The sequence below is a fragment of the Hylaeus anthracinus genome, unplaced genomic scaffold, assembly GCF_026225885.1.
Source record: "Hylaeus anthracinus isolate JK02 unplaced genomic scaffold, UHH_iyHylAnth1.0_haploid 11985, whole genome shotgun sequence".
Classification (NCBI taxonomy): domain Eukaryota; kingdom Metazoa; phylum Arthropoda; class Insecta; order Hymenoptera; family Colletidae; genus Hylaeus; species Hylaeus anthracinus.
Genome location: NW_026534333.1, coordinates 2,625,867 through 2,644,108, shown reverse-complemented (window position 1 = coordinate 2,644,108; position 18,242 = coordinate 2,625,867). Strand labels below are relative to the sequence as shown.

Genomic DNA, 18,242 nt, shown 5'->3' with positions numbered 1-18,242 from the left:
TTTTCTTTTTGAAAAAATGAGCAACGTAATCGAATTGAATGTTTCTCAGCTGCTCACCCCCAACAAATTGCTTCCTTCTGAAGAATACTTACAACCGTCGTATCGCTTACAACCCTTCGTTTGTGAATCTTCCGAATGGTGAATCTTCCGCGAAATTTTCTCATCCTTATTTCGGTAGTATCCGCGTACTAAATCCGACTATTCGCTCCAGTCAACTATAACATATTGTAAAATACGTGAATATCCAGTCCCCTCGCAGCGGACCGAGTTGAATATTTTCTGCGCGCACTGTCAACTACGTCGACATGAAATTTATTTTTATTACCTGCAAAAAAAAGAAACGAGCAAAAAATAATCGTCTTCAGATTTTTATTTCGCCGTTTCGTTTCGGATGTGGAGTGCATAGAACTGATAACTAGCGCGACTTTTATTTCGTTTCGCTTAGCGCACCGTGAATGTCTGATCAGATTCATCTCGACTTTTCCCCTTTTCACAAGCTTCCCTTTTATTCATCGCAAAATTGCGATAATCACATTTCCACGTTGTTTTCGATGTTTTTCAATTTTTTTAAAAATTAAACAACCAAAATTATCATCGAATGCTCGCGTCGAAAGAAGCACATCCTACGCGAAAATCGACTCGAGATTATGCTTTCAACGAAACACAATTAAATACTGCCCATATTCCTGCACATATGTGCCCCGTATTACCCTACTACATGGGACATACGAACTCTCTTAAACGTCACGATATCTCTCCCCCTAGCAGCTGTCCAGACAAAAGTGGTTAAAGACGCGCGTAAAGTTTCGACCCACGGTCATCGTGCGCCCCTTTCGAAAATTATCTCTTATCCACCCTTCGTCGATGTCATCCGCGATTTTTGAATCGCGTACAGTCGGTTCGGTTTTCCATCGAAGATCCGAAACTAAATAAAATTTACCTGTCCGAGACAGACGGCGCTCGCTTCTTTGATCTTCCGTTCGCGAGCCATCCTTTGCTCCTGCATAAAAAAAAAAAAAAGAAAAAAAAGAAAAAGGTTTACCTTCGCGAAGATCGAAGGGTGCTCGAAACTTTGGAGCGGCAGCGCATGAAAGAAACGATTCGCGAACGGACGAATAGCTGCGAACAAGAAAAATTTGAAAGGAAAAAGTTCTTACAATCGTCGACGTGGAAAATGGAAGATATAGAGCTCGAAGATAATTAGCCTCGAGGTCGAGAGGAGCCCCGGAACAGTTCGGAACAGGTTACTTGGCCACGCGTCTACTACCGAACGACTCGAGATCTCTTTTCTCACGGGACGGTAGCGCAATCGATAACGCGTTGCACGCTCCGACAAAAAGCCGTGCAAAAATACTTGAACGATGCTTAATATTAAAGTGGAGGCGGGCGAAAATTTTGGCTGCGCCTCGGTCGAGCATCCATCACGGCTTTTTTCGGACGCGCATCAATTTCTAAGCACCGGGGGAATGCTGCTACGGCCACGTCCGACCGGAAGTGGAGGAATCGATACCACCCGGCAGGTAATCGGGCAAGAAATATTCGCGCGAAACACGCCACTTAACGTCCCGCCGTAGGCCAGAATCCCAAAAAACTGGACCCTTCAGATTTCCGCCAAACTCCCTGCGCAAACATTTCTGGACCCTCGCATTCATCCTGCCGTAATTCACGTATTAGTTCTACTTTCGCACTCGTTATGCTTCTCTAATTTTTAGCCTTTTCACACTCACTCTGTATCAAATTTGACTGCTCTCGTCTACTTTTATCCGAAACCTTTTTCAATAATTCGTACAATTCGATCACGAAAGAGCGTAATATAACGAAGTCGAAGATACGACGCACTTCTTAAATTAATCCAACAGACAAAGTTCGATCAAAACGGGGACCCGACGGTCCGCGACGATCCCTTCCCAACGACAAAAGGCATCCCGGTTCCGTTAGCGTTGCTCGGGGGTTCTTGCTGCTATTTTCGGCGCGGCCCTGAATTTTAATGAGCATTACAATCATGTTGCCGGTGTTGCTAACGGAGCTTTGGGATTTACGTCGAGTGCCTCGAGTGACTTTAAAAATCCTTTCACGCTCTGGATGCCGTGTCATGCACTTGTTCCACGGCGATAATTTAGTCCCTCTGTTGCTGCTGCAAGTCGCTTTTTAAAGAGAGTCGAACACAGATGTCCGCGAAGAGCGTAACGCTGCGCTTGTCGCATTTTAATTGTCGAATCTCGAGAAAAAACAACGAGGGAGAAACTATTATTACTGTCGTTAGGCTACGAATGTTTACGCAAATAAAGAACAAAGAATTCTCGTACATTTTCCTACATTTCTATTTGCCGTAAATGCATAAACATCCACAGTATAATTATCGTTATCGCTACCCGTTCGAATGTTTCGCTGTCCCTCCTACTTATCAAAGGTTCAATTTCATTCGATAATTAGTGCCAGATGATTACTCGTATTTCACAGGTTGCCCTGCACGGAATCTTGACGCGATAAAGGCGCGCTATTATTATTACTACTCTAACACCAACTGCTACTTATCGCACGTCCATTCCCCGATACTCCAGGGAACTCCAAACCAAAGTCCATGTTATTCCAAGAATCCCAAGTTCCAAGGGCTTCCGATGTACAAGTTTCTAGACACTCGAGGAAAGTACATTTCCCAGCTCACCGATGCCGATACAAAGAAGAGCGGGAGAGCTCCGCGGGACTTCGATCGGTCATAAATCCCGTCGATTCTTCTCGCGGCAACGTTTCAATCTCTAATCGAAAAGCGAGACACGGCTAATCGAGCGTGAGCCGTTCTCGCCCTGCGCGCGACTCGTCCGCGATATTCGACGCCTTTGTGCTTCTAGCCGTCGACGAATCTCGCGACACGCTTTGTCTGCTCTCGTTAAATCATGTATCGCTCGCAGCGCAGTTGAAGCGGACTTATCGCATAGAGATGTCTACCTGGGGTCCGGATCAAAAGGAGGCCCTTGAAATTAATATTTCAGACAACACCAAACGCAGGTTTCTTTTTAATAATTACTCTTCCCTCTTCTTTCACCGTTTCTTCTCTACATAAAATCTCTTCTTTACATAATTTGAAAACATGCGTCCTGGCCGTCAGGTACTTGTTCCTGGCCGTCGACGTATCCCGCGTCGAGCTCGCGTACAGCTCTGGCTGGTCTTGTTAAGTGATGTATCGTTTTCGACACAGTCGGCTGGCACGCCGATCGACCAGGTGGCGTCGGAGTCAGTCGAAAATTTACCTTACAAAACCGATGACATTTTTCTTCGTTCCTGTAACGTACAATAAACGTTGAATAGATGAATACAAACGTTCGTCGCGATGCTCAATTTTTGTGACGAAGCGTTTTGCCGGGCGCCCCGGCGTCGATCGATCTCGAACCGGGCTAAATCTTTTCACGTTGTGTTTTAAAACGTTCCGCCTGCCGCCGTTCGGTTGGAAACCTGTCCGCCGCAGAGCCAACGTTACAGTCGTAGTAATTTTATTTAGCGTAGTTGCGCGCTTTTAACTATGTGCAAATGAAATGTGGTAAATAGGTCAACTTGAATACGCCAAGTCCTCGAGTTATGGATTCATAGATACGTGAACGCGGCACAAGTTGTTACGTTATACGTATTTCAACGTGGCACGTACGTATCGGCGCGTTTAATTCTCCTTCTACGGAAAAATTCATAGTAATTCAAATACGAGGATTAGCGGAAATTTTCGTTTGCAGTTTGATCCTGTTTCTCGTTAATTCGTATGTCTGACCACACTGTCCACGTTCCACTTGTCGACTGATCTTCGTTCCTGTAATCATAAGTACCGTAAACATTAGGTGAAGAGAAGCGTCCTGTAGTTTTCGTTCGACATTTATACATTTACTTATTTATTCTTTATACGTACCCTAGATTTTCCTCGGTCCAAGTTCTATTAATCGAAACGAAATACGATTTCAAAACAATCCCTCGACGCCTAGGAGCAACGACTACGAAAAATAAATAGGGGAACGATTCAAAGTCGAACAACATATTAACGTCAGCCATATCGCGATCGCGGGTCACTTGGAAAAGTAAACAGAATGTGTAAATGGGTTACGTGTGGGCTGAGTGACGTTCAAAAGGTTGAGCGAATGGAAATAGCTGCCTCGTTACTCCAGCGTAACAAACGAAATCTATTTTCGAAACGAATCGTTACTCTCCATGAAAAATAGATTCGCAGCGGAAACGCATTACAGTCGTATCGAGAAGATGGGTTTAAAATTAACGCAGATGCGACCTGCGATGACGAATTGTGTCCAAGATCGATACGATGCATCAGCTAAGGGTCCCCTAAAGTTATATCCCCTCTAAAATCATTCGAACGACAAAACTGCATTTTCCATTCGTTCCGGACGATACGTTTGTTTAGCAATTAGCAGCGTAGTAAAATCACGTAGTTCGAGAACTGAAAACGCTCGATCAATGACCGATAACTTGTTGCGATCGAACGTTAAATATTCATCAAAACGCGCTTTTACATTATTTACGGTATCGCCGGTCTGCGTATTTTAACATACATGTATAGTGAACGAGAACGTGAAAAACATATGGCACGCGACTGCAAAAGATACGCACTTATGCGGAATAAAATATTAAAATTATTATATCGATCCTGCGTAAAATATTCCGCGTGCAGTATGCATATGTTTTCAATGTTAATACATTCCCACTAATGGAAAGCTTAAAACCTTGATGCACAACATTCAAACCGAAACTTGCTAGACTAATATTTATTCGTGCGTGTTGCCAACGCGCGTTCAGGCGTGCGGAATTTTATTGCAACTGGTCTTTTTGCAATTTTGGTCACAGATTAGGACGCAAGGAAAAACTGCTTAAATTCTTAAACCGAAGAATGAAAATTCACGTGCGAACGTGTCGAGTGACCTAGGCTCCCCGTGGCAAGGGTCAACAATTTTTAGCTAAACGTTGCTCGTGTTCTCTAAGTATTGTGTTCGCAACCAAGTTCGGGACGCGAGCTCGCCAAGTTTCGCGAAAGTGCGTGTCAGACGGTTCGCGGACGATCCCAATTAATCTCGCGTGAAGTAGTAAAACAAACAGCGCGATGATTACTCCCAAGGGGAGGAGAACGGTTCTCGAATTACACGGAAAGGAATCGGGCAGCGAACAGTCGATTCCGCGGGAGTGGGTTTCGAGAGGAGATTAGCAATGTCGGAGTTGCCGTTCGCGCTACGATTAGATACACCGGCAAAGATGTAGTTAACCCGGGTCTAGCGGCGCTGATATACTAATTGAATTAGTTATTTCGAAGCGGAAAGTTAAGGGCACGTCTGCGCCAAGTTTTCAAGCTGAAATAACTCGGAGAATCGACGTGCTGGCGGTGGTAGCGCTCGTGCGCGCCCAGGAAGTTCTTATTAACCCGAAAGTTTCGTTTGATATCCAGGATGAGTGTTATTTAATTATCAATTCATGGCCAAAACGCCGACCCTACGGATCAAATAAAATAAATATTAGCGTGCTCTGTGTCGCATAATTAGAAATTAACGGGCGACGAAAGGAAAACAGTATCCTCGTCACCTTCGTGCGCTAACAATATTAATAGTACACATTATCGTTACCTTAATATATCGTTCTATACTAAAAATATTACCTACTTATAACTTTTGCATATTTTTCCTATAAACGTGCATATTCTTCACACACATACCGTTCGCATAAATGATATACGGCTTTCACGCACGAACATCCGAGTCTATTTATCGCGTAACAGAATTGATACGCGCGTCATTCATGCGCAATCACTGTTCCAAAGCGAGCTCAAGAGGTTTAAGCACCGCTGACCTAATACGAAACGGACGATTCGTCCAGGATCGATTTTTTTATTCCTCCCGAAATTTACATCGCCTATTGTGGACTCGTTACATTTGTAGCCCGCTTGTTTTTCCAGGCTCGTCGATAAATTGATCGGTCGGTTGGCTTATGCCCGGTATAAAAGTTCCCGTTAAAATATTTCGGCGCTTTTACATGCGAACGACTCGTAACGAGGGGACGCGACCGTATGGGACAGAAATTACGAGGAATCCAATTTTTCTGTTCCTCGACAATGCCGCAAATATACGGTAAATTAGACGAATTAAAAATATGTATAAATGCCTCCCGAGCTTTGAAATGAAAAATCTTTCTGAAATCAAATGTAATTATAGTTACCGAAAAAGAAAGGTATCAAAATTTTGTTTAGAATTAAAGCTCCGTGTTGGGTATTAAAATTGTTATTCGCGGATTCTGAGAATAACTCGAGTCGAGAAGACATTAATAAATGCTCGTTTTCAAGAGTGTGATGGGTCTTTACTTATTCAGACGTCACTCGAGTATGCTAGGTGGCAAAAATAGGTAACATAAAGGAAATGAGAATTACATACGAACCGTGAGGAGTTTGTAGTGTTCGTAAAGTGGCAGAGATAGCGCGGCGACGAGTGAGAGAAAAGGAGAGGAAGCTAATGGCGTGTCGGGCTAAAGTTGGGTCATTCCACTTGCTGGGATCGGATGTATCATCGGATAACTCAACGGCGTTCCAAAAGGACTAGAGTTTTGCAGAAAAAATATACACGTGAATCCTTTATCCGTTACGCTACATATTATCCATTATTCTGTACAATTGCAATAGTTAACGTGAAGAGACTTTACCGTGACGCGAAACGAAAGAAGTAACTTGTCTTGATTATTGTTCAGTGATTCTATCGAGGGTCGAGGGACGTACGTGTCTCCCTCTTTACATTAGTCTGAGAGTAAATCACGCTTGGGATCGATGGAGCTTCGATCGATTCACAAGACCGTATCCCCCGCACAATATTCGAGGTTTGGGTAAGCTCCCCATTTGGCTCCTAAAGACGCAGAAAAAAATCGAGAACAATTATCCTTTATTACAATCCATTCATTGTGACAACATTATTCGTTTAATAAATCATTTTTCCTCTATCCTGGAAAGCTTACTTTTTGCGAGTTATGTCTCTTTTCGAGTACACGATGCAATCTTCGGAATACCGTGAACCAATTGTCAGAGCACACCCGATGAACATCGCTGTAACAGAAAATAGTGGCATCGCATGTTTGGACGGCGGATATGTTTTCGTCGACGCGATGCACGAGCGATCGCGTGCTGATCAGGCGGTATTTGTCGGACCACTGTCAGACGCTGTTCCACTCGTACGATCGAGTACGAACAGGGTGATTGCTCCGAATACACATACACCACGAGAAAACTTATCATTTCGGAGATGAGTATTCCATAACTCTCGTGCACGCGTGGTAGAATGATCGCGATTAAGCGGGACGCGGAACTGGATGAGAATTTACGACCGCGGGAGTTCATGGTGACTCGACTGATTTGTGACCTAGACTTTGACAACTTAGTTTTAGAGATTCGTCACCATGATACGGCTCACGAAAGAACGTAATTTATTACAAAAAAAAAAGGAAAAAACAAAAAAATGGAGATGGATAACTTGGGCGTGGGGATTGTTGCGTGTTGGCTATTTCTTTGTACAAATATCGACCTTTTATTTATTACACAGGTACGATCACAAACGGTAGATTAGTTTTCTTACGTTGCTTTTAATCTCGTACCGTTTCTAACGAAATATAGTACTTTTATATTGAGAAATTACCTTAACGCGAACACAGCTCGAGCTGCTGCTAGGTTTCGATATCGCGTGCATTTTGAAACGCTGAAACGAGCGCGTTCAATTGTACCGATTCGCTGCAACCGATGGCCACTCTCTTTTCGATTTCTGCCAGTTTAATCACTAGATCGATGAGTATCGACTCTGGAAAGTCAACTGAAACGAAATAACTGAGTATCGTCCATTGTTTTACAAAAACTTGATAAGAATTTTAACTATCTTTGTAAATGAATTACATACTTTTATTTACAAACAAATGGAGTTCCGTTAATATGTCTTGCAACGCGAGTCCTTTCTTCAGTTTTATGTCTTGTATTTCTATGTAACGATATATTAAGGAATATATAACTTCAAAAGCATTAACTGGTATTTGTAAAAGAAGGATACTGCAATAACATAATTCATAGGACTCGTTCAGTAACCAATTCACAATGTTCTTGATGTCAATGGGACGAGGGTGTCCAACACAGGAATAAACATTATCTTCTGTAACTGCATTAAAGGCAAGCCATGTACTTTGAAGAACATTTAAAACTTTTCTCATATCTCCCCCGCTTAGCGTTATCAACGCTTTCTTTCCATCTTCTGTGACATTTAAACTTCAGCATTCGCGTTTATTAAATGTTAGTTTCGTTAGCATCCATAAATATTTATGTGAAAACGATAGACTTACTTTTCTTCTTTGATAATGTCGTCTAATCTTGGCAAAATTTGACTTTCTGTTAACGGACCAAATCTAAATTTAGTGCACCGAGACTGAAGAGCTGGGATAATTTTACTAAGGTAGTTGCACAGAATACAAAACCTTACATTATCCGTGTACTTCTCGATGACTGAAACATAATCTTTTAGCTGAGTACACTCTTTAGATTTACATTATCACGATAACAAACACTTACTTCTTCTGAGAGCATTCTGTGCGTCGTTTGTCATAGCATCAGCTTCATCGAGGATGATCAATTTAAAACCAGATCTGTACATAGTACCTGTACTCGCAAAACTAAGAATCTGTCCTCTGACAATGCCGATACCTCTGTCATCCGAAGCATTCATTTCCAGGACCTATGGATCGATATAAGAATATATGTACAGGCAAGATTTATATATACTAACACCAATATAAAAGGAAAAACATACCATCGAGTTGAACTGAGCCGGTGTGTATAATTTACGAGCGCAAGCAAGAATCGTACTAGTCTTTCCTGTTCCAGGAGGACCATAAAGTAACAGATGTGGAAGTTGGTTTTCATCGATAAATTTATTTACTGTAACGAAAAATAGTTATTTAATAAGTACCAAATGATTCTATTCCTTCGTAAAACTAATAAATCGATCAAAAATACTCACTAGTTCTGATGATTTCCTCGTGAGATATAAGATCGTCCAACTTTTTGGGACGATACTTTTCAACCCTAGAAAATTGAATGACATTCATGAATTTCTACGAATAATTGTAAGATAATAACAAACGAACAATAATTCCTTACCATGGTAAGTTCTGGAACGCTCCAACTTTCGCTGTCATGGTTTATAAATCAAATCTTTATCGAACACTGCTTCAACGTGACGCGAGGTTAACATTAGTGCGTCTTGGCGCTTATTTTACGCCGGTAAAGATGGCGTCGAAAGCGCGGGAATTTTCTTTCGATTCGAACACTACGATTGGTAGAAAAACGTGTGACACCAGACGCTGCTCCCAATCGTTCATGCGTACTGTCTTTAACGTCAGTAACGTATCTCTTAGTCGCCCCAAAGAAAAATAGAAATATAACAAATGATATGAACAAAGACATGTGTGTAAAACTGATACATTGTAGCAAGCAAGATGGGATCGATAAGTACAATAATCAATGTAAAACAGATTACTCTTATAAAATAAAAGAAACATGAAACAAGACCATAGATCTTTTCCTGTAACTACAGTACTGCATCTTTTTTCGACGCGCATGCGAGATTGGAAGCAGAGTCTGGTATCACAGCTTGGAACGAAGCAATGATTATTCTTATTTTTTACATACACAAACAAATTATTTTCCACATTACATAAACAAATAACAGCGACGAAGTTTGAATGAAGTTAAAATCAAATCGGTTAAAATCAAAACTCGATAAAAAAAATAAGAAACCCCAGACAATAATTAAAATGAAATGTCTGCATACCCTGCTTAAAAGTCGCAAATTATCGGGCTATATTTAGCAACATTAAAAAGGATATCATGAACAATTCAGAAACATCTAACAAAACCTCCGATTACATGCTACTCACAAAACCATGGTTCAAGCTAACCTTAGCCGAGTACCGAGGTGACGAGAATTTAAGAAACGAATTCCTCGCCATAATAACACGGAAAAATATGTCGAAATATTACGAAGTAGCTTGTAGAAAGTTCGATTGGATCATCGACGAAGATCTGCTCGAGACAATGAGGCTCGCGAACGAGGTTACATGGCAGAAACTAGAGTCCCCTGATGCTTCTAATGTCGAAGACCCGGTAAAGAGAAATTGGCGGGAAAAGATGGAATTTTTCTGCGAAATCGGCGATCTCGATCGTGCCACGGACGTCGCGAGCATGATCTACGAAGACGAGACAAACTCGTCCAGCACGAGGATCGAGGCTGCTTTCGGATTGTTTAGAATATCGTACCTTAGGTACAATTTTCGTTCAATGGGGAAAATAATAGAGGATATAACGAGCCTGATGGAGGGATCGTGCGTATCGGGCAGCAACTGGTGCTGTCGCAATAAACTAAAAGTATACGAAGCCGTTTACTGTCTCGCGACACGAAATTTCGCACGTGCCACTTTGCTTTTATTGGACTGCATACCCACCTTCGAATCGTACGAACTGTTGCCGTTCAAAGAAGTCGTTGAATACACGATATTGTCAGGAATGATGTCGTTGTCGCGATCTGACTTCGACGATCGATTCAACAATAACGGACTGCTGCAACAGGCTCTGCTTACGGAGTCTCTTGGATACAAAGAATACTTTTGCTCCCTTTACGATTGTCGTTACAAACAGTTCTTGAAAAATCTTGCTTGGATCGAGTCTGAACTCAAGGCTAATCCTTTGCTGCATTGCCATTATCGTTACTACGTTAGAGAAATGCGACTGAGGGCGTACTCGCAATTATTACAAGCGTACAGGACGATTAACTTGGATAGAATGGCGACAGAATTCGGCGTGACAGAGGAATACATAGAACAAGAGGTGGCACGATTTGTCGCGAACGGCAGGTTGCATTGCAAAATTGATAACGTCGCTAAAACGATCGTTACCGTCAGCGCCATCGGATGCGACAGAAATCGAGCACCTGACGCTACTTGCGATCGCGGACTTACTTACCAAAACATGATAAAAAGGGGCGATACTTTACTTAATCGAGTGAAAAAACTCGGTCTGGTTATGAATTTTTAATTATTTAAATTATTACTATTATTTATTATGATTAGAATGTCTTTTTTATCTTTGATCGAAGTATCGAAACCCACGTGCGTACCATTCGTTGCGTACTTGCATTGAGTCTGCTTTGACGATATTTGTAAAGGCGGTTGCAGCATGTTGCAGAATCTTTAGCCTGAAGAATAATCATTTGTAGAATGAAATAACGATATTTTAATTCTTCGTCAAAAATTACAATTTAAAATACAGTACAAGTCTGTTGGTATCTCCAATGTAGTGAATACTTTCTTAACCTAACCTAGTTCGAGTGCAATTGAAATACATAGAAAACTTGGAGCATTCCTTTCCGATTCGACGATTTATTTACGATTAACTAATCATGGCTTATCGAATGTTTAAAAAATATCCCAGATCTCTTAATAGGAAAACCAAGGAATTTAAAAGTACTTTTGATTACTTGCTCGTGCTAGACTTCGAAGCTACGTGCAAAGAGTTGGAGAAGTTGGAGCCACAGGAAATCATCGAATTCCCTTGTGCAGCGGTGTCTACGAAAAGCTGGGAAATAGAGAACATATTTCATCAATATGTCAAGCCGAGAGCTCATCCGATACTTACCCCATATTGCATAAAACTAACCGGAATCATACAAGACATGGTAGATAACGAACCTCACTTCCCAGAAGTGTTCAACAAGTTTTGTAACTGGTTGGAAGAAAATAAATACTTTAAAGACGACAATCAAAGCGCTTTCCTTACATGCGGTGACTGGGACCTGAAAATGATGCTGCCAGAACATTGTAAGTTGGAGAACATAACTATACCAGAATATTTTGGCAAGTGGATAAATTTAAAAAACAGTTTTTGCGATGTGACAAATTATTATCCACGAACAATGACTAACATGTTAAATTATCTCAAACTTGAACCACAGGGAAAACTACACTCAGGCATAGATGATGTAAAGAATATGGTCAGAATAATACAAAGTCTTAAAGCAAATTACAATGCTGAATTTAAAATAAATTCTGCTCCTGTAATTCTAGAACAATATTTCAAACAAAATAAATTTATTAACAATTAAAAATGTATTTATTGAAAATTATTTTATTAATAATACAAAATTACCTGTATAAAAATGCAAAACTACAGCGTATCCTTAGTAATAAATATTCAAATAAAAGTACTAACTCTAACATTTAAATTTACATTCGTTTAACATTAACTTTTATCTGTACATCCACCTTGCTATTCTCTGTATAAATTTCGAGTACTGCATTGATACTACGTTCGACCTTTCGTTTGCATTGTATTTTTAATTGAAAGTCTCTTCTTGTGGGTATCATACCCTCGGTGGGAAGAACGCTCAAGTACTCTGTATTTGACAGAGAAGTTTCAAATGGCTGTGCTATAGTACAAGAGCTTCGTATTGTCACGATTGCTTCTGTCCTTATCGGTGGGGTTAAAATTATAGTGGATGGACTGACCGTAACGTTATTGGTATTCGCATCATGTTGAAACATTCTGTTCCCCATGAGCGTACTGAAAAGTTTTTAATTAGAATATAAATGTTCATAAAATTGTTCATTAATCGAGACACTAACAAGACTTACTCATTCGGTAAAAAGCTTTCGCCATGTGCTTCGTATACATGGCTATTGTCGCTACAAAGTGAATAAAACATTTGCGATTCGTCTGCATTGTCTTGCAGAATGGACAAGGTTTCATCCGGAGACACTTCCATTGTTAGCAAAATTTCATGTTGACTAATTCCTCTGCAGAGGTCTCCAAGGTTTTGCTTCGAAATACATAAATTAATTAATAATGTAAACATGAAACAGATAGTAATTAGTAAATATTAATTAATAAATTCACGATCGTTTACCACTGAATCACGAATAGCGTTTATGTCCGACGTTAATTGCTCCCCAGGGAAAGCTTTGCATATCGGGTGAAGTATATTTCTAAATGCTTCGTTTTCATTTCCGCTCAATTCACCGATTTCTTTCATTTTATTGTACAGTCTGTGGTTACAATCCTCCATTAACAATTAACGATTGTTTTTATATTCGATAACAACTTACCTACGAATTCGCCAACGCGAGGGTTCGTCTCCGTGAGTAATTAATACTGTTCCCACGTGAGACACATCTGAGCGTTGCAACAATGCTAAATCCTCTTTTCGTGGATGAAATTCCAAGGTCACCCATTGAGTTTCTTTCGGGTTCAACAATAATTCGGTCGGATTCACTTGCCAACTCGAAACCATGGTAGGATACACAGCTGAAATTATTCAAAAATAGAAAAATTGAATATATTTAAGTTATATTGTACCAGTATTTATAAATAATAATTCTCTTTTCAAAAAAAAAACAAAGAAAAAGAGTAAAGAAAGAAACCTTTCGGAGTTAATTTTATTTTGACGTATGAACACAGGTCTCCGGTGTTTTGCAATTTGATCTTCGAGCTCAAGGAACCTCCAGAATCTAAAGAACCAAGCGATAGCCACATTTTTCCACTTGTGTCCTTGAACGCTTCGAAAAATTCGACCCTGCTATAGCCACCGTACCCGTACAAGAATAACTGAAAATGACACGTTAAAAACTGATTAGAGGATCTATCGATTTGAACAAATTTATCGAGCGAATAGCTTTATTCTCTTACCGCTTTCGAAGGGCGTGATTCGTTATCGTTCCTCCTAGGCTCGTAGTGTCTAAATATTATTTTACCAGTAGCCGCGCCTAAACGATGAGGACCAAATACAACGGACAGCGTCCTACTTTCCGAACCTTGTAAAACTAATACCATAGACGTGCCAACAGTTTGTCGTTCGCGAAGGAACTGAAAAGATTTTTACGTACGATTATTATTTTACTTAGTTCTACAATTACTTTCATAAATTACCCGGAAACTCTTATCATTATCCGATATGACAGCTTGGATCTTAATCTTGTTGTTGCTCGTGTTGCGAATAGTAAATTCTTTAATATCTGATTTTCCCGTCTTCACGCTGTTCCACACCAGGGCTGCGTGGGTGGTTCTTATAGGAATTTTATCACCAGCAACGGTCGAACCCGATACCGAGCTGATAGGTGAATTTCTTCCAGATGCTCCAGATCTATTTAATTCCAATATTCATAATTTTAACTTAAAAAAGAAAACTTCTACCAAATACCAGATAAACTTACTTGGTCGAGGTTACGCTATTCGGAGATGATGGTGAGCTAATGGACGATAGGTACTGAGGTGTTTCGCAACGAACGAAATTCTCATTTTCTGCTTCCGTGTAAGAGGTCGATTCTCCGATTATAGGATGGTAATTTACATTATTGCCAACCATTAATTGAATCTGGCCATGCCTATGAACGTATTAATATAATACGAATAAATTTATCTGAAATTGGACTTGGAATGTAACGGAATAAATCATTAGCGAGTCATTTACTCACACTCTGGAAGCATTCGAATTTTGTTGGTTGTAAGTAACGCAGAAAGAACCAGTTTCGTTAGGTTGTAGAAGTAAATTTTCAGGTCGAATTGAAAAATATTTCGTGATTTTTGCACTCTCCGTGTCTTGTACAAGCGAAGCAGAGATCGTTACGGACATACTTCCAGTATTGATAACAGTCAACGATTTACTTTGCTTGTTGGAAACGACCAAAGGTAAATCCGTATCGACTACTTGTATCTTGCAAATGCCTACTTGCACTAGAAGAGGAATTTCCTTGATCAATATGGTATCGTCAGGACCATTTTCTGCCTGAATGATTAAAGTGCCGTCATAACGTTGCAAAAGTAGTTCTTGCATTTTTGCGTTCTTTTGCCAAACACCTTTGCACTGTATATTCGTGGTAAATGTTTCTTGAGGTTTCAACGTTACTCGTTGTAATTCGTCAAAATTTTCGAGACTAAATACTAACGGTTCGTCCTATATCGAATAAAGTAATAATAAGAAAAGGTATTTAAATTATGTGAATTCATTTGTACGAACTCGTTACCTGCAGTACAGCGAATTTAATCGAGACGTCGACGCTGTTTTTATTCTCGATCGTGATGGGTAAAACTGCTATGCTATTTTCAATGATACATTGAAAATCGAGTTCCCTCTTTTGAGAAGGGTTTAAGACGATTATATTAAGCTCTTCAGGCTTGAAACACATTATGTGTTTCATTATCCATTCAGATCTTGTTACCATGTCTGATACTGTTATGTTTATAACTGCTATAATTGGTTTACTCATTCTCACAACTGTTACGGTCATCTAAAACGGATATAAAATCGAACGATAATTGAATTGTAATTGTTTTGAAAAGTCTAACTAAACTGTTACACTTCTGTCTTTTACGCCTATACAAATTATACCTTATTTTTACCTTAGCATGTTGTTCTGCGTTCGGTTTAATAAGAATTACATCTTTCGGTAACGTAAGTTGAACATATTGCTTATCTCCTTGAACTTGATTTACACTTAACGAACATATGATCCATCTATCGCTTTTATTTAAAAGTTCGATATTGGTCTCTCTTGACATACCAACGATACAATTGCATAGTTCCTCCGTGCTTTTACCTATCACAACATCTACAAAAAATAAACAATTACTACCAACGAAAGAGTAAAAATGTGTACGTACGACTACACTTATTATATTCCAAAAGCATACTACTCGATTGAGATTCAGATCGTTGTAAATTCGAAAGATCCTGTATAAAAGTTCCGGATTTGTCTTTATAAGAAACATTTTCCTGTTTTATTTTATCATTTTTTCCTACATCTTCGTTTTCTAAATTAACGAACTTTTTCTCTTGATTATGTTTTACATTAACTTTCGAAGTACTAGGTGAAGGTATTTTTTCTTGATTATAATGCAAATGAAGTAATTGAGGAACTTCCAACGACTTATAATCTAAAAATAATGATCATTTTTGAGCCAATTGAAGCCAATTAAATTTGGTACTTTTGCGAGACAAATTGTACCTTGATTATACGAAGACGTTAAGTTTCCACTACTCGTTTCTTTTTTAAGCTCTTGACAGCTACTTTCAAAATGTGGCAACGCCTTGGAGTCGAAGGATATCATTTTATGCAGTGATTGTACACCCATCGGTTCAGTCACAATTTTACTATCTAGAGATAATTTTGATGAAAGATTAAATAATTCCATATCTTTTTCGAAATTCTCAATTTTTCTACTTGGAGTGGCAGGCATAGATTTTCGTTTTGAAGCCAATAACGTGTAAGTATCCGTAGTTACATTCTGATCTTGCATCTGGCTAGTCTTTTTCTTTTTTTTCGCCATTATAAATTGATCCACTAATTTTCGTGGTGTATCGTTATCAATATCTTGTAACGCTTGAGCGATGCAAGTCAAACTCATAATGCTCGGTTCTTCCGTATCTTTTGTTGTGTTTGATTTACTTTGTAGAGTCTTATCCTTAGCGATGAACGACTCAGCCGAAGAATCTTCTGTCGTTATAGTATTATCAACCAGTGGCATGAGTCGACCTGTTTTTTTAGGACTATTTACAGATAGACCAAAACTTGGCCTTTCTATTCCATCATCTGATAATTCCCCGAATGCTCCACATTTGCGTTTAAAATATTCATCCACGGATACCTTGCGCCCAGCACGAGATCTAAAATTCAATTTCATCATGATCGTAACGTTAAATGTAAATAATATTAAGAACTCACTCTATTGATAAATCCAGTTCACCGATGATACCCGAAAAACATGATAAATTCAAATAATCCTTTTCAGCAGAAGTTGTTGTTGGAAGAGCATAAGAATAATTCTGCTGCCAGGATATATTATCGGCTAACAATTGACTGGCAATTCCAGAACCAGATTGAAATTCCTCATTGTCAAACTGAGCCATCAATTCAGCAGTAGTTGTGTCGAACGTTATTGTATTTACATTTTTATTTGATAGGGATGATAATCGTTTTTCTGAATTCTTACTCAATCCGGATGAACGTGCACTTATCTCATTTGGCACAAAGACGATCTGAAAATAAAACTCTATAAAATATACTTTAAATTGTACTATTTTCATTAAAAAAAAATAATACTTACGCTACTCGCGTTACTATCCGTTGGATGTAAAGGATTTTCAATTTGGGGATTGATTTTATTAGAACATGTGGATTGACCTTGGTCAACAAGAGTGGAAGGTAATACGCTATCAGACAGATTTTGAATATTTGCATTATTCTCTTTGTTTGTATCTGTAAGAACAGTAAATTGTGAACTTGGTTTTTAAACAGCTAGAAACACATAGTAAGGGAATAAAAAATCTTACCATATACCGGAGAAGTACTTTTCAAGTCACTGCATCTCTGAAGTAGTTTTCTAGCAAGCTCACGTTCTGTATCAAACTTATTTTCATTTTGACTCTCTGTGTCCCCAATTTCGCCCACTTCAGCTAAAACTATAAAAACATACAGTCAACTAAAGTATAAGTAGAGTAGAAGATATATATCGAAAACAAAAAGCACAACTCACAGGAAGATAAATTATCAAGTATACCAAGAGAGGAAACATCTGACTTTTGGGTTTCATTGCTCTTGCGTATCGCAGAATGCTTATGTATAACTTCATCCACATCCTTTTCAAGATACTTACTTTCTAATCTGGCAAAAGAAATGTTTAAGGTTTTGTTATACGATTGATGTTCCACATAAATTCAATCCCTTACTGCAGATGAAATAACTTGATAAAATTGCTTTGGGCCAAAGAGGTAAATAGCAATGGGTCCCCCAAAAATTGAGAATCTTAATTCTTATGAAAGAGTGAATACATATCTAGGTTTTGCTACTACAAGAAACTTGCTACGTTTCTATGAAACTGAAAGTTTCATGGATCTGTCTTGTAAGAGAGAACTCACGTGCTTTTCCTTTGAATGGTCGAAGTTGCCTGCGGTTGAGGAGTGTTTAACAACGTAATATCCATGAAATTCGTCTCGGAGGGCTTGGACGGTGTAAACATTGTCGAACGCTTCATTTAACGTCCGATTTCGAAACGAAAAAATCACTCAACGGGATATAACGTGCGCGAACAGGGAATCCTGAGCGATTTTTCAATCGCTAAATCGATGAAACAAAGGGAGGATCGTACCAATACCATATTACCCGCAACGTATCATTTGACAGTTGATCGATTTTAGCGTTCAAAT

At 39.3% G+C, this 18,242-nt stretch overlaps 4 protein-coding genes across 11 annotated transcripts in view; 2 read left to right on the top strand and 2 right to left on the bottom strand.

Annotated features, from left to right (window-relative positions):
- The window catches only part of LOC128886812 (ceramide glucosyltransferase), a 52,703-nt gene that overhangs the window by 23,039 nt on the left and 11,422 nt on the right, over positions 1–18,242 (top strand). The window lies entirely within an intron of this gene.
- LOC128886813 (replication factor C subunit 5) lies at positions 6,409–10,635 on the bottom strand. 6 transcript variants are annotated; one of them, XM_054141980.1, is made up of 9 exons: positions 10,495–10,635; positions 9,152–9,320; positions 9,012–9,076; positions 8,802–8,929; positions 8,564–8,726; positions 8,338–8,497; positions 7,905–8,263; positions 6,976–7,820; positions 6,409–6,866 (listed from the first exon to the last, which is right to left on the bottom strand). In XM_054141980.1, exons 2-8 carry the CDS (start codon positions 9,187–9,189, stop codon positions 7,678–7,680), a joined length of 1,056 nt encoding a protein of 351 aa, XP_053997955.1. In that variant the 5' UTR covers positions 9,190–9,320; positions 10,495–10,635; the 3' UTR covers positions 6,409–6,866; positions 6,976–7,677. The 6 variants fall into 6 exon arrangements, with proteins under 6 accessions (XP_053997955.1, XP_053997958.1, XP_053997957.1 ...); XM_054141983.1 differs by lacking the exon at positions 10,495–10,635 and adding an exon at positions 10,034–10,107; XM_054141982.1 differs by lacking the exon at positions 10,495–10,635 and adding an exon at positions 9,952–10,082.
- LOC128886814 (26S proteasome non-ATPase regulatory subunit 6-like) lies at positions 9,408–12,273 on the top strand. Its single transcript, XM_054141985.1, has 2 exons — positions 9,408–11,033; positions 11,443–12,273. The coding sequence occupies exons 1-2, from the start codon at positions 9,881–9,883 to the stop codon at positions 12,147–12,149; spliced, it is 1,860 nt and encodes a 619-aa protein (XP_053997960.1). The 5' UTR covers positions 9,408–9,880; the 3' UTR covers positions 12,150–12,273.
- On the bottom strand, positions 12,132–18,214 carry LOC128886802 (uncharacterized). Of its 3 annotated transcripts, none has more exons than XM_054141964.1 (18): positions 17,955–18,214; positions 17,573–17,700; positions 17,370–17,498; positions 17,144–17,295; positions 16,762–17,075; positions 16,045–16,703; positions 15,731–15,973; positions 15,440–15,648; positions 15,064–15,327; positions 14,515–14,993; positions 14,254–14,424; positions 13,970–14,183; positions 13,730–13,906; positions 13,465–13,648; positions 13,150–13,348; positions 12,951–13,089; positions 12,679–12,863; positions 12,132–12,607 (listed from the first exon to the last, which is right to left on the bottom strand). In XM_054141964.1, the coding sequence occupies exons 1-18, from the start codon at positions 18,068–18,070 to the stop codon at positions 12,271–12,273; spliced, it is 4,299 nt and encodes a 1,432-aa protein (XP_053997939.1). In that variant the 5' UTR covers positions 18,071–18,214; the 3' UTR covers positions 12,132–12,270. The 3 variants fall into 3 exon arrangements, with proteins under 3 accessions (XP_053997939.1, XP_053997940.1, XP_053997941.1); XM_054141965.1 differs by having other exon boundaries at positions 15,734–15,973; XM_054141966.1 differs by lacking the exon at positions 15,731–15,973.